Source organism: Pholcus phalangioides, unplaced genomic scaffold, assembly GCF_987345545.1.
Source record: "Pholcus phalangioides strain wild (caught in Gottingen) unplaced genomic scaffold, Ppha-v1.0 ptg000009l_1, whole genome shotgun sequence".
NCBI lineage: Eukaryota > Metazoa > Arthropoda > Arachnida > Araneae > Pholcidae > Pholcus > Pholcus phalangioides.
The window spans coordinates 57178269-57195173 of record NW_028301602.1 but is presented as its reverse complement, the minus strand read 5'-3'; the positions used below and the strand labels follow the sequence as shown (position 1 = coordinate 57195173).

The following is a 16905-nucleotide window of genomic DNA, read 5'->3' as shown; positions in this document are numbered from 1 at the left end:
TTTCATCCTTTCAAGAAGACTTTCTCGTGAAATTTCATAGTTGCTTTATGAATTTTATGGTTGTAGACCCCTCGGAACATGAAATTTAAACCTTTTTTATGTAAGTCATGGTAACTGAAGATGACTTGTATTTCTGTTGCTTTTAATAGATCTCATATATGTTATACATATTTTTTAAAGTTAAATAACGGTGAGAATTTATGCAATAAAACTAAACTAGGGAAGGAAACTCAAATTAAATAATGTAGTAGGCATACTGAACTTTATGGGGTGCAACTGAATATATATAAAAGTAGCACGCTTTGTATTTACACATGGATCTTAAGTTATGGACAAAGGAAAATTCTACAAGAAGATGATGCTGTATACTGTAGATGAAAACAAATACCAAACCAGTCGAGACGAGGTGCTATCTGTCAATACGCGCATCTTGTTTTGCTGCGTGCTCAAAGTTGTAAGGTTGACATGATGAAGCTTTGACCTCCGTCGTTTTGTGTCGTATGTTTGAAAGACATTGATTGCATAGTGTTATCAAAAGAGACACGAGGAAAAAAAAGTTATTTGCTTAACATTGAAAAGACAGCATAATTAATTAGCATTGTTATCAATAGACATGAATAGACACGATGCTAAAAATAAATGTCGATGCATCGTTGCTATAAAAATAAATTAGAGGGATAAAAATTTGTGGAGTAAATTTCACGAACAGTCGCCAGTCAAAAGTTTTCTATTTCCGTTATTTTTTTTATTTTCGATTTGGTTTCAAGATTGTTGTTTGAGTGATCACCAAAAGAGCATGGGGTAGTTTCTCATGTATGATTATTCACCCTATTGGGAAACAATGATTTTCATTAATGCAGCCCGATTTTCGTCGCTTTACTTGACGTGAAGGAAACCTGGGCAAAAAACAGTCACTAGGGACCCTTTCTAGCCTGGTTCAAATGTTTTGTATGCTAGTAAACATTGTTTCAATCTGGGGGAATTTTTTTCCATTGAATATTCATTTTTTTTAAAAAGGTAAAATGCATAAACATATCTTTTATGAAAGTTTTTTTTTTACTAATACGCAACTTGACTTTTCTTTTCCCTTCACCATGTTTTTCGGTTGCCCACCTTCTTCTTCCCCCCCCCCCCTCCCATTACCGTGAACTGGAATGACTTATGTACACACTCTAATTTCTTATTTTAGATGCCGTCCTAGCCACAATAAGTGAAATAGACAAGTGATTCCAAGAATAGCCGCCAGAGTGATCCTCCATGATTAAAAACGGTTCCCATATGCCTCATATAATTATCCTGCCTACTTTTACTATAACCTGCATTTTGTGGTTGCATGAAAACTTTGCTTACAGTGCTTAGTAGTTACATCTTACAATCTTGATAGAAATTTGCTCTAGTAAGTGTATTTATTTTTTGAACTATGGAGAGATGAATTGAATAAGATAATAATCCAATTAAATTAGTTTATTAAATGCTGGTGGTCTCATTAGTGAAATATTTAATATTTCTTGGTTGATTTGGGGACCATATATTATATTCGTTACAGGTACACACAGTTATACAGATGCCGCGAACATATAAGAAAATGTTAGGCTCTAGGCCCTGTAGAAATTACACAGAAGATCAGATTAACTTTTTAATTAATTTAATAGATTAACACCACATTTAAAGATTTTACCAAAACAGGAAATTTTTGCATAGACCGATAACTAAAAATTTATTCCTCTCTTTTTATTGGGGCAACTTTTAGTAGAAAATGTTAATTCATAAGGGCGATAATACCAAAAAAAATTCCAAAATCTGTACTTAAGTCATCCCAGTTTACAGTACCTCAGATAACTGAAGTTATACTGTAGTTATGGTTGTCACAGACAATGTATGAAATCCAGTTTTCTATAGAATGCCTGGTTTTCGGCGAAGTATGAATATATAGCATGGATATTTTGTCATTTGACTGTTGATGTTGCATTCACTCTCCATAGTTCCAAGAAAAGCTGATTATCACATCACTTGAAATAAAATAGCAGCAAGAGCTTCGATTCTACGGATCTGTGGCCGTCAGAAGGAATTCGCATTGGACATGTGCGGTGGAAGGGAAGAAATGCTCTAGTCCGCGTGTCAATGAATGCCATTAGTTTGAAGTGCGACCGCGCTTGATCACCGAATGGAATACGATGATAATGATGATGAAACCGCCCTTTCAAAGTTAAAGCGTTGATGACAGGAAGATTCGAACTTCGACTCCCCTGACAAGGAGAAATTCTACACTTCGAACAAATTCAACATCTCGCGGTCGATAAATTGCTATATGAGAATGACACTATTATCGTTGTCACGAGATATTAAAGCGGGTTTAATTAGATATTAGATCAAATTACAGAGCTCACGACTCTGCCCCTATCTATAATCTAGAAAAACTTCCCCAGATATCCAGAGAATAAGCCGTTTCTGGATTCTTTATTTTATCCTGTCAGAATATCATAACAAAATCATAAATTAGGAGAGCTATGAGGATAGGATCATTTAGATTTTAGGATGTTTGTTTTTGAAAACTCATTTGTCCGCGTATTTTGGGAAGCGTGAAGACTCGTCTGGGCCATCAAGCAAAGATCCTTCGAGATAATTACGAGATATCTCGTCTAACTTGATGCTTTGTATTTAGGGAATTACGCGAGATATCTCATCTATTTAAAACTCTCTTATTGAGACAATGACCAGCCTAGACAGTTTTTATTGTTGGCTTCATCTTTGAGCATTTACTTTCCATAAACCCCCCCCCCCACATGTAGATTAACCACTATCACCTGCACAAAATCCGGAAAAGTCTTTTTTTTTTTAAAAATATTTGGTACTAGCTATAATAACCGGTCTTCCCCCCCCCTCGGGCTTCCCCCATACACTGGCAGCATTAAAGAAGTAAACTATTGTGAAGGCATATACCTGTATAAAACGCATCGTTAGGAAATTACGATAACCAAAGTAAAGATTCCAAAAGTGATTGTTGAAGCTCATGAGCCATTGTTACCTGATAGCTTTTTAGCCCATTTCGGGCATTTGCCCAACTCTGATGAACTTTTAAATTAGCCTATCGTTGAAGTCGTGTCCCGTTTGGTATATTTGCAATATTTGGCGGAGATCGGCCTAAAATTGTAGATTTGTATGGAGAACATACACACGGACACACAGAAAATAAATTTTATATATACAGGGTACATAGGTAACAGGGCTATGGCATTTTACTGGGGAACCGTTGATCCAAGAGCCATACTTCCAATTATAAAAAGTATTCAAATATTCAGATACGTCATTCATGTTGCAAGAAATTGTACAGTTGTTAAAATAAAAAACAATTAACTTTTTATACAGTCCCCATGTGCCCAAAAAAACCCAATTAAAAAGTTGCTGCCCTGTCTCTCCTGATGCCGAAAAAATCCCATGTTTCTAAGTGCAATATTCACTCAGAAATTCGAATTCGGAAAACGGAAGAAACAGGAAAGAGCATTAAATACGGGTAAACCGTTTTACCCGTATTTAATGCTGTTTTGTTTTCTTCCAAGTTTTCTTAATTTTCTGAATGCGAATATCTCGGTGAATATTGCACTTAGAAACAAGGAATTTTTTTGACAATAGGAGAGACAGGGCAACAACTTTTTAATTAGGTTTTTGGGCACATGGGGGGGGGGACTGTATAAAAAGTTAATTGTTTTTTATTTTAACAACTATACCATTTCTTGCAACACGAATGACATATCTGAGTACTACACGTTATTTGGGTAATTTTCTAAGCAGAAATATGCCTCTAGGATCAGCGGTTCACCAGTAAAATGTCATACGCCCTGTTACCTAAGCACCCTGTATAGATTATACTGAGGGTTTGACCATTTTAACTTTGCTGAATCAGTGAAATTTATAAAACCACTTGAAGGGTTTAAAAACCATAATACAAAGGTTATAAAGGTAATAAAAACGCAGAGAGGTTTTTGTTATTTTGGGTGAATGGGTTTTTCGCCTTTCACAGAAAATTATCGAATGTAGAATCATGGAATAAATTTTTTTCCTCAATTTTCAGAACAGCCTGAGATAAAAAGAGCAAAATATTAAGAGCAACGTGAAAGAGAGGAGAAAAAAACCTTTTCTCTTCCGTACTTAAATTAAGCTCGTCCCAGTTGGAGATGCGGTGAACCTATCTTCAACTTTATATGATAAATAATTTCTTTTACATGGTAACTGGTTTTTTTAAATAACATGTTTGAGAAATTTAAAAATATTGGGCATTAAGTTAGCACGTTTTTCTTTGTAATTTAAGTAAATTTTCAATTAATCAACTTTTAATTAATATAAATTAACTTATTTTCTTTAAAATAAACATTACTTATAATATATGTTATTTAATAGATAAATATTATAAATATGTTCCATGTGACAAAAAAAAATTTAGGAAAAAGACTCTCTCTCATTAAACTTTTTACTTTCCAAAAATGTTCATTTCATACAAAAATTTGTATGAAAATTAATTGCAAATTTTTTAAACAACGCGTTGCGCAAACGCAACATCAGTTAAAAATGAGAAGTCTAAAGTAAGAACAGCCAGTTGTTTGCTGGACAACATGCTGCTGCAGATGTCAACAGTTACGATGCATCATGCAGTAGTTTTTCATACATATCATTCTAAGTATTGTTACCAATTCACTTGGCGAAGCACTATTGGAAATAAATGAAGGATGTTGATGACATGGCCGGAGAGATACGGGGCGGGGGGTCCCCAGCATTAAAGGTGAAGTTGACTGATCTAATGTATATATGCATATATGAATTGACATCATAATCATCGTGCTCCCCCCCCACCAGACCTCCATGTCTATCTCCGTCTATGGTTAATGAGCTTACGCACATTCTTCTAGGTACGAAACAGATGCGCAATGCTCGAACGACACGTTCCATAAAATAACTATTTATCAGATTTTTTTCAAAGCTAATGAATAGGGGTTTTGAACAAATATTAATAGAGCGTAACAGAATGTGAAATTTTTTCTCTCATAACCACCAACCACACATTATATAGCCTACTTTACACAGTTCAAGGGTATTTTTAGAGGAAAAACGAGCAACACGAAAGTTGATTAAACTGTATAAGTATCATTGGAAATTTCACTATATACTTAGTACTGACCCTGGAATGAAATCTACTTCCAGATAATTCCAAGTTGTAGAAAATGGAGTATTTGTCGCAAATATTTTTGACATCGTCCATACACGAAATGTTTCAACCTAAAACTTGCGCCCACGATACTTTAGAAAAACAAAGATGACATCTATATGTCAGTACAGTTTTTGAACTCCAGAATTTGCATTATTAATATTTCATTTCAATATTGAATTTTTTCCCTTTTTTCTCGTACCAGTCGTGTTTCGGTCAATGAGTTGATTGTTGATTAGACAACTCAAAAGCAAAAAAATAAATGAGGTCAAAATTCCTAGACCAGATCCAAAATCATGGAAAGGTGTCAAAATTGAGCTACACGTTATTTAGCAGCTTTTCTGTTTATATCTTTTTGAAAATAGCCACACCCTTATCAAATCACCGGTGAGTCTATTGAATTGACGTGGGGTTCACTTGCAGCGAAATAATTGGGTGGGGCCGAGAGACTTGTTATATATGTGTGCGTTGCATATCTCCGATTAAAAAAAATGCATGAAGATTGTTATACGTGATAAGACGAAGCCGAGCCCATCAACTGGGCGGAGATAATACGATTTCATCTTGTGTTTTCTTTCTTGATCGAATACAATCCGATACCTACGATCTTGATTATACAGATTTCGATCGGTATTCATAAGCCGATTCCCGAAAAAGAAGCTATATAAGAATTGATTAATAATCTACATATTTAAATGTTTTTCTTGTGTATTTACGTGTGCGATCGAGAGTAAACGAGTTATGCAGTTTTATATACACATATACATTCATATATACATGCAACATTATTTTATGCATGAAAGGTTGGGAAAATTATACACTAACTAAATGAGGATAATTAATAATAAGTTATATATTCGATACATGTATGTATGTATATGCCACGTAATGTCCAGTCGTTTGCTTCGAAAAATTTATAGCTTTAATATATTATTTTTAGAAAGAGACGGGTTGGCGCATTTGTTTACTTTCTGTTTTTACTGACGAGTGGTATTCCGCATTAGCCAGACTGAAACATATAGATCGGGCTGCACAAACTTTTCCGCTCGCGGGCCAGAAATGTGAAAATATATAGGGTGACCACAAGACCTGTATTTTGCGAGACATTTCTGTTTAAATTGGGCCGTCCTAACTTTTCCATACATATACAATGCCCCTTTTTCTCCCTTAATTTCAACAACGGTTATTGCATTTTTCAGATGAAGAATAAAAATTACTTTTACAACTTAGAAATGATATTATGATGGCTATGGATCTATCATAATTAATTACAATTATACACATGTATTCATTTCACGTATTTGTCAAAAACGTGTTTTTGTAACCTTCTATTTCCCGGCATCTACAATGTCCTAGCAATTTCAGCGTTACATGGCAATTTTACTTACCACCGATGATTTTTTTAGCTATAACTGGCAGCTTTGTTTGCCTATGTCAGTTTTTTTGGCTGCAATTGACTTTTTTTAATTTTACTATTTTTTTACGGTAATTGAAAATTTTGCTTGCCATTGGCAGTATTTTTTTACTATAATTGACAACTCTTAACGCTTTTGACAATTTCTTTTACGTAATTGCAACTTTGTTTCGCATGTGTACATGCGTGGCCCTAACGCATGTACACACACACACACACTACACTGCCAAACACGCCCACAACACGTTTCGACATGTACAAAAAGTGTTGGTCGGTTGAAGTTGGTTTTCTGTGGTTCCCTACTTCGAAGCGCGCGAACTGTCATTTAAAAAGTCTCGCCACAAAGAGCAACAGACCTACAAACGGTACAAATATAATTCAATTGTTACACTTCACTCATTTCACTTCTGAAATATAGATGATAGCAATGAAAAATCAGACACAACACTAGGTACGCACTCAGGCTGTTAGGTACACACACTTACACTTCCGGCACAACTCACTAGGTAGTAAATTGCCCATAGATAGCGGTAGACCTGAGTTGTGCTCGGTTTGAAAGAAAGAAAGTAGTAGTTCCCTGTGCCCGAGTGGCGTGGTGGAAAAGCGCTCGTCTACCACCATGAAGGTTGTCGTCAGGTTCCGGGTTCAATCCGAGGGACGAATTCAAATCGAAAGATTCTCCTAACGAGCTTGAGGTGACCAACAAAAGATGGTGCTTCATTTCCATCCCAACTCGTTAACGGCAGTAAATTGCAGTATAGTAATATAGGCCGGAGTTGGGGCGTAATCACAGTAGAAGTAGTTCCCTACCGCTGAGCGGTCGTGCGGACATCGTGCTGGACTCTCATCATAAGGATCCAGGTTCGATCCCCCCGTTTATGCGCAGTGATGGTCGGCTGAAGTTTGTTTTCTGTGGTTTTCCATCTCCGATGAGTGAATGCGAGCTAGTCTGCGAGTCATTTAAAAAGGTCACTCCACAGCGAGCTAGTCTGCGAGTCATTTAAAAAGGTCACTCCATAGCGAACAAACAGGCTTACAAAATGATACTTACATAAAATGAAAATTCAAGCATGTAAGATCTTTACTTGATTATGTACGACTGGTGGCAACACCAGCAAGCACAATTCGTCCAACAACATAAATACGTTAGGGTCACACATACGCTGAGAATACGCATTCCGGCACGTGCCGATTTGTTAGGAGGGATGTGTACGAGGTGCATGAACAGTTAAGTAGTAGCAGTAGTCTCATCTACAATATGAAATTGATTCCTAGTGTTATTATTCGTTCCTCTCAAAACAATATTCATGTGAAATTTGATTCCGTTCTGACAACGAAGGTTGTCAATGTTTTATGGCCAGGTTCCAGATTTTTGTCTACATTTCATTCCATGATATACGAGATGTGATGAAATGAACTTTGATGAACGTATGGTTGACAGGCAAGATATTAATGCATCAATCTAGTCTTCTTAAAAAATTATGTTAATCATTTGTCTCCATCATTTAAGACTTCATCTTACGTACAGACAGTATGAAGAGGGGTTTTTTAAACATTTTTTTTTCATTTTGTAAATTTTTTTTAATAGTTTCGCAACTGAAGATGGGACTTGTTTGAAGTTTTGAAACGCGTCCAACCTTTACACCACATTATACAAGCAAAACACTTAAATAGCTGACTCTTTTTTTAACATTTCAGCTAGGTACGCACGTTACAGAAACTGATAACTGAGATCAGTCAATAAGTGGAAAGGGCCAGCTTTTGGACATGGGAGCCCCTGATTATTACAGGGAGACCACGCAAAAAAAAAAGCCATAGTTGAAATGAGATGAAAGGAGTTTAAGAACTATTGCGATAACATAAATGCACGTGATAAATACTATTATTTTTTAATATAAAAAGGCAAGATGTGTGTGTGGTCAAGTACATTCTTTACTCTTCCTCAACTGTTTTTTCAATTCTTTAGGTTTTTACAAAAAAAACTTTTTTTCGATTTAAAAAAAAACAAAAACTATTGCTTCTTTTTTGGACATTTCAACAGATCTCTGTGCCACGTTTTGCGTTCGAAACGTAGCTGCCATTTCTTTTCGTTTTCACTGCAAAACTTTTTGTGGCTTAAGAAAAGGAAAAATAATAATATATAGGTATATTGCTTTTCTTCACCCTCCACCTACCAAAAAAATGGTTATTTTTCTCTCTCCAAACCTAAATATTTTATTTGCGTAGAAATTCAAAATGAAATAAACTTGTTTTTTCCCCCCGTTGTTAAATACAGAGCATTTATGCATTTGTTCTTACGATTCTTCTTGTAGAAGTCGTGGAGCGCTTTGAACGTGAATTCGAAGGAATAAATCGAAGGGGGGGGGGAATCCTTTTTTCCTTCCGTGCTGTTCAGACATCGGAATTCGTTGCACCAAGAAAAAACAGTGGCAATTTTGAAAGAACTTAAGACACAAAAACGAGAAGTAGTTCCAAGAAATAACGTACGTTACTTCTTCCGGAAGCACTTTCTTGGTGATGGATTTTTTTTCTTGTAGTTTCTTCTCTTTTTTTCTTCCTTTTCTTCCTTCTTATCATGACTTCAATGAAATAAATTGTTTGAAAAAAAATTTTGAACTTTTTAATCACGCGTTTTTCTTTTATCAGATGAAGATTTTTCTTTTAATCTTTCCTGTTTTTCGGTGAGATTACGGTTCCTTTCCGTCCTTTTCTTAGAATTATTCGCGTGTTTTTTTCCTTCCGACGAAAGCACTGTTTAAGTTTTAAATAAAACGAAAAATTACTGTATTTAATTAAACTACAAAATTTTTCTCTACCAATTTATTTTATTTCTGCCAAATGTTTCAATCAATTGGTTTCTTAAACTTAGATTATGCAAATACTCATTTTATAATTATTGCTATGTATCTATTGGTACGGAATGGAAACTTGAACGCACGAGCATTAAAAATTTTGTTCAATGCAAAAATAAAGTCATAATAATATCATAATAAAAAGTCATCAGTAATATATAAAGTCATTCATAAGTTTCTTATATTTGTTCTAAATTTTATATTTGTTCTAAATTTTATATTTGTTCTAAATTTTATATTTGTTCTAAATTTTATATTTGTTCTAAATTTTATATTTGTTCTAAATTTTATATTTGTTCTAAATTTTATATTTGTTCTAAATTTTATATTTGTTCTAAATTTTATATTTGTTCTAAATTTTATATTTGTTACCTACATCAGATAATATTCCATGCACATTTATGCAGTAAAATCTCTCATATACAAAACTTGTAGTATCAACAACGAAATAATTTTTATACGTGCATATACGTACAAAGATACAAATGCAAATACAAATACAACGCCACAACAGGCAAAATGCCCAACGAGGTGGCTGAGAAAAAGATGCCCATAAAAATATGGATGTCATATATTTCTCAAATACAGCAACCCAATTAAAAATGCAATTAACAAAAATTATAAACAATATATACACATGATAAAATATTATACAATGCCCATAAAGAATACTTATGGTTGTCTTATTCTAAGTATGGATAGCTTCTCGATTTACCCCAACGTGTTTATCGTATTTCTTTTTAAACGTGTCGATTGTGTTACAATTTACTACCTCCGGGGGTAAGCTATTCCATTTATTAACAACCCTGTTAGAGAAAAATTCCCTGCGACACCATAGCCTTGCATTGTCCCTCACCAATCGATACTGGTGTCTCCTTGTAAAAGCAGTCGATTGGCGGTGTACTAAAAGTTCATGGTCCATCCTATCCGTCCCATTGAAAACTTTGAACACTTCGATCATATCTCCTCGACACCTGCGTTCATCGAATGTGAACATATTGAAAAAAATGAAGTCTCTCTTCATAACTCAAACCCCGTGTGCCAATAAGGACACGCGTAGCTCTTCTCTGCACCCCTTCAACCAAGTCTATGTCCCTCTGTAGGTATGGTCTCCAAAACCTTACAGCATACTCCAGTCCAACGCTAAACGTCATGCTCCATTCATTTGCCCATGCTGCGATCCTGTTTAAGTTGGTCTGGAGCAACTCCCTATCGCTTTCATTCCCGATTACCCCCATTAGCTTCACATCATCTGCGAATTTGCTAGTAATCCCATCGATACCCTGATCGAGTTTATCGATAAAAAGTGAAAAAAGTATGGGGCCGAGGACAACGTGAGAACTCTGTTTTTCATACGCAAAGGCAGTGAACAAAAAAATAAAGGAAATAGCGATAATTTTTAGTCTGATTCTTTTTTTTAGATTTATGTAAAATGTTACAAATAAACAATCAAATTATATCTACAACTTTGAATACCCTTATTTAGCTCTTTTACGCATATATCACATATCCGAAATGGGTTCAGATCTACTTTATCAATTTACATAAAATGCGTTTTATTTTAATTACATCTAATTATACTATTAAATAACTTTATCTTTGATTTCGGGTAGATATCAGTGCTATAGTGTATAAATACTCCTAAAAAAATTTTCTATATCATATCTCATTCTGGTAATACACGATGATATATTGAAATAATAATGACTATGTACAGGGTATCCCATAAATTCGTAAATACCTAGTTTAAAAATTCATGGAAGGAAATGGTATATTTGAATGAGGTTTGTGGAAAGTTATTCTCATTTAGGGGGAATCCTTTTTTGGTAAAAAAAAAATTTAGTGAAAATTTTTGTCGACAGAGTGGAAGAAAGAGATAGACGGCTTTTTTTCAGCCCAAGATAACAAGGGAAAAGATATTTTCTAGATATTATGCCGAAGTGAACTCGGAACGAAAAGTTCCGGCCGAGACCAGATGACTTTTCTTTTGAGTTCAATTTCCTTGAGAGTGAAGGTGGTCAGGAAAGCCAGTCCGGAAGAAGTAACTATACCTGAACTTTCTTAATTTTTTTCTTTTGTGTCCGAAATGTTCGTGAAACGTTATCTGATGATTCATGGCTGAAGCAAAACAGTCTCGCCAATAGTGCTTCACCTACAAATATCAATATCACAATGAAAGACTCATGCCAGCGCCAGTAAAAGGAAAATTCAGAAATGAGCTGTTAATCGTACACCGTGCATTTTATAGGACTCTGATTTGCATATTTCTAGTGATTTGCTATCGTGCAGTGACCTCATTCGACAAAAATTTTAACTAATTTTTTTTCTGTACCAAAAAAAAAATCCCTTTTGTGAGAATAAATTTTTTGCTAATCACACTCAAACTAAACCAATTCTTTCAATTTTTATGAATTTTTAAACTATTTTTAATTTTTATGGGGTGTTATGATCATTAGTATTAGTACGATTAATATGAATTCAAAGGATACCACAATACATAAATTAAAGAATTTCAATGATATATAGTCATAGAGTATTGATACTTCTTTGGGGAAAATACGTCCTCAGAGTGGAACGCTGATCACAATACCAGTCTTAAAAATAGCTCGATAAATTTAATAAAATCAAACTTTAACATTTGAGTTCTGCTGAATAACAAGGCTCTTTTGAAATGAATTTCAGGGGTTTTATTTGGAGCATAAATGTATATACTTACATATATTCTTCGTAACTACCGAAAGAAAGTATTTCAGATTTAATTCATTAATTTTAAACAATTTTATTCTTCAAAACGTAAGAATGAATTCACGATTCTCGCAGAAAACAATAAGTGCATGACTTTCAGAAATCGCGTTATGTGTATGTCGAAAGAAAGAATCACGTAAAAGTATTGGTTCGATGGATACTTTTAGTCTGAGAAAAGATGAGGAGTGGAACACGGTATGAGAGGATTCCCGAATAAATGTTTGTTCCCGTGTATGATTCCCATGGGAATAATGACGCAATACAACTCAAACATTCCATTCGTTTCAGAGACTCGAAGGAAACACGAAAATACCTCGGAGCTTACTTACGAAAGAAAAACAAAATAAATGTGGGGAATGAGAACCTTTACTCAAGGAATAACCTTTATTTTATCTTGGATTTCCTCAATCGGTCTTGAACGATGTCGATTTATTTACCTGCCTGGAAAACTCTTGGCATTCAAAGAACTTCTTTCCAATCGATGCTTCGCTTCAAACGCAACTTACAATTTATTTTTAATTAACGGTTTCGTATCAAAGCAAAGGAATGTCTAATTACCGTATTTGTTTTTCTAAAGATTTCAATTGGTCAATGAAATTTCTAACTTTTTTTTATTGCTAATGACTACTTTGAATTAGAATTTGGAATTGAAAATGTCTTCCTATAAAATCAGAATGATTATTTGTATGTTTTGGATTGTCATTGTGAATGTTTTTTCGCATGAATTCTTGATTTTATCAGGTTCCTATAAATTTGGAGTAGTATAATCCTATGAATGATATATTTACTTGAAGAAAAAAATTTGTCATGAAGAAACGCTATTTTAGAAATTAAACGACACGTTCGAGTCACAGTCACATTATTGATCACGAGGCAAAAGTAACAAGCTGTCTCAGTGGTAATATAAGGAAGAGATGAAGGCATTTGCAAAATGTTTCAGTCGTTACTATTATGAATTAGAAAATCTATTCATTATTCTAATCGTAACTCTAGTACACTGAAAACTAATTATTAAAACTCTATTTATCATTTGAAAAAAAAAATTATGATTGTCGACTTTCTAGCACAGTACGTCTGAAACTATGCAGTCTCTGTAACTATACAAAGAGCACTACTGTGATGAATTGATTGAAATAAAGACAGCGGAGCACTAAGTGTCACTAATGCGAAAGGATAACATCGGCTGAGAAAATACGAGAGGTCCTTTCCACACCAATCGATTTCGGTCATATCAATGAACAGCAATTTACTACCGAACGAGTTGGGGCGGAAATGATTCCTCTCTCTGGAGAAAGTCATGTTATACTCTCGACCTCATTTTAAGCATGGAGGAGACTTTTCTTGATGGTATATTCAGAAGGCTACATATATCGGTGGTCTTCCCAAAAGGGAAAGAACTTTCCCGTTGCCGACAGACCGACCTATAAAGCTAAGCAATTCCCCGTCCAGATGAACTAGGGAGTCACTAGACTTTTGTCAAAAATGTCTTTTTCTCAATGTTACTGTGATCAAGTTTGTCAGCTCGTTCTTTTTCTTTTGTACCTCTTCGGAATCTAATAAATGTTAAGGGTTTGTTGTACTTCCGGATGCTCCCATTTTCCGGTAAACGCATCGAAATCTCCTCTTGGAGATGTGAAGCGGGGTGTTACTATCCCATGAATATCAGTGTCGAAAACCCCTGTTATGTTTGGTGCTCGAAAACAGATGGCAGTGCACTAATGATAACAAAGTTGCTTCGGTGAAAACTACTTCAATTTGAAATGCTGTATCAAAATTTGACCTCTTCTGATCGACAAAGTATTGCTCCGTTCAGATCAGTCACATTCTAAGCTACAATGGAATAGATGGCTGCTGTCGTGTGACTGAGATTAACATTGTTTATTAACTAGTTAATCAAAGCAAAGCCAAAAATTTATTCAGGGTAATTCTTCAATGAATGTCATATACTAACATTGTATAAGTGATGTGTGTATAATGTGGTTACTTCTCTCCTATATAAGTTATTATACAGGGTGTCCTATATAAGCCCTATATTGGACCCTTATATTACCAACTGGTCGTCATAGAGGTAGAGTTTCAATTTAAAAAATGCTCAAAATGTATTCAAAAATCACCTTGAACCAGTTTTGAGAGTAAAAATACAGTTTGTCATAAAAAATATATAAATTTTTATATGGTCTCCAGCCCTCTAACTTTTAATTAGAAAGTTCTTGCCCCTGTCTCTCCTGAAGCCAACAAAAAAAATCCATATTTCTAAGTGCAATATTAGCTGATATACTATATAGAATTCAAAAACCGGAGAGAATTTGTGAAAAAACAGCATAAATGAGGGAAAGGAGCTCTGTGTGTCCGTTGGTTTATGCTGTTCTTTCCCAACTTTACTCCGATTTCTGAATTATATAATATATCAGCTAATATTGGAATGAAACATGGTAGTAGAAACATGGAATTGTTTTTTGGTTGGCATCAGGGAAGACAGGGCAACAACTTTTTAATAGAGAAATCAAGGAGATCGTATAAAAATTTCGACTGCGCATATATACAGGAAACATCACTCACGAGCGATAAAAAAAAATGAAATAAAAACATCTTGGCACTCACCTGCATACCATACCGAAGACTCCTTCCTGAACAAGTGCAAAATGATGACCAAGAGCATTCCGAACGAATAGAGAAGACCCCCAACAAGAAACTCGATCATAACAGCGCAGAAACAAACGACGCGGCCCCAACCCCCTTCTGGATAGTAATGCTGTCTTATCGTAGCCGTTTTCGGATCGTCCAGAGCGAGGTTCAATCCAGGTATCCCACCGTTGAATTTCAGGCGACTCTTGTTTGCGGCTTCGGCGTACTTATGGCCATCGTATCCAGGCACGCAAGATACGCTCGGCGCTTTCGTGAACCGTCCACCCGCTATCTTTACACTATCCTCGTTCAGACCCGGGCTGGTGTAATACGGGCTGCGGGGGTCCGTGGATACCGCGGATTTCGAACGGTATCTTCGACGATGTCCGCCAGCGCGGGACACCGTCGTGGTGTCATCTGCAGCCGCGGAGCTGCTACCTTGCTCCACAGACGATAGCAAATTCCACGCGGGGTCCTCCTCCGACTTCTCTTCGAAAGTTCTCGCATCAGACAACATCGAATTAACTTTCTCTTACTTTTGAATATAAATAAATATTTATATATTACATAACTTCAAAAAAAAATTTTTCTCTGAAGATGACTAATTTAAAACATCACACAGTAGGCACTCAAAAATACTTCCTCGTAAAAACAAAGCTAATCACAAACTCAATCAAAGTAATTTTTCTAATTCATATAAAACAACTGTTTCAGGTCGGAGTAATCAAATTGTGGAGTTTCATTAGCTCAGGCTACTTAGAAAATCATCGTTTAACAATTTAGAAACCGTATAGAAAATGTTTCACTTTCCACTCAAGTAATTCCGTTGATATCAAATCGAAATATCGAATACTTCATTGCTCGATGTCTTGAGGGGACAACAAAGAGATCAAATGCTTCTTGAATCTGATTAATAAAACCAAAAAAAAAATACCACGAGAATCACGAATTAGTATTCAGAGCACGTTTTCGCAGCCACACGCTGATCACACACCAACTTCTTCGGAATAATATACGATCTGTTTCTGTAACCGGTCGACTGAGAAATGAAGAGAGAGAGAGAGAGAGAGAAACGAGAAAAATCGGCCGAGGGTTGTGCTGATGCAAGAAAACCAACAAACAGCCGAACGCTTTGGACGTCCTCCATACACTTTTTGAAAAGGAGCCGCAGCCGCAGTTTGGAGCCCGTTTTCTGTCAATAGCCGCGCTGCTATCGCTCTTAAAACTTTTCTCCTTGGGAAACGTGAGGAAAAATTGTGTATTTCTACTTTATTTTATTACATTTTCTCGCCCTTTTCGAGATAACGAGTTTTTTTTTAATGCAAATCATTTTTTTTTTTTGTAAATCTATCAAAATGTCACTTACAGTTGGAATAATTCAATTACAAAAAATAATTTTTAATGATAAATTTTCTTTTTCTCTTGCTTCGCCTTTTGGTAATGTTATTTGAGCTTGGAAAAATTAAATATGTAATTAGGTGATGATATTTGATTAAAGAAAAATTTGGTAGATAATTTGAATATAAATTGCAATTGAAGTGAAAAAAGTGCAATCAAACTGTTGTAAACATAATTAATTTATAATTTTAGTACTTTTTATAATAAAATGTTAAAATGGGAGAACTTTTTTTCCCGCGATTATTTCCATGTCAAAAGTAAGGAGAGTCATTGAAAAACTGTTAAAAGATTAAAATTTCTGTAAAGCTCGAAACATTAACCATTTTTTTTATGGTGGGCCTTCATATTGTATGTCAGGGGTTTTCAACCCATGGCCCGCAGGCAAAATGTGGCCCTTTAACCGTTTTTAGAAAATAGATATATTACATAGAAAAAACGATTAAATATTTAAAAAAACCGTTGCATAGCTCAGTCCACTGAAATATGTACCGCTGAATTGAGAACTGTGCAATAGTTTCCAGATTCAATGGTAATGCTGGGCACTTGATACATTATAAGGGCCATAGTAACGAATTCGGGGACCCTGTACAAAACAGTTATTGAGGCAGACCCGTCATTTGGGGAGGGGGCAGTTTTAGTGTATTTTCAAAAGCCAAACGCTTTTATAAATTACT

The 16905-nt window shown here is 35.1% G+C and overlaps 1 protein-coding gene across 1 annotated transcript in view; it reads right to left on the bottom strand.

Annotated features, from left to right (window-relative positions):
* LOC149083358 (monocarboxylate transporter 10-like) overlaps positions 1–15884 on the bottom strand; it is a 103270-nt gene extending 87386 nt beyond the window's left edge. Inside the window, exon 1 of the mRNA XM_089236615.1 lies at positions 14810–15884. Coding sequence (XP_089092741.1) covers positions 14810–15350 — 541 coding nt within the window. The 5' untranslated portion in view covers positions 15351–15884. The remainder of the gene's footprint in view (positions 1–14809) is intronic.
* Between the last annotated feature and the right edge of the window lie 1021 nt (positions 15885–16905).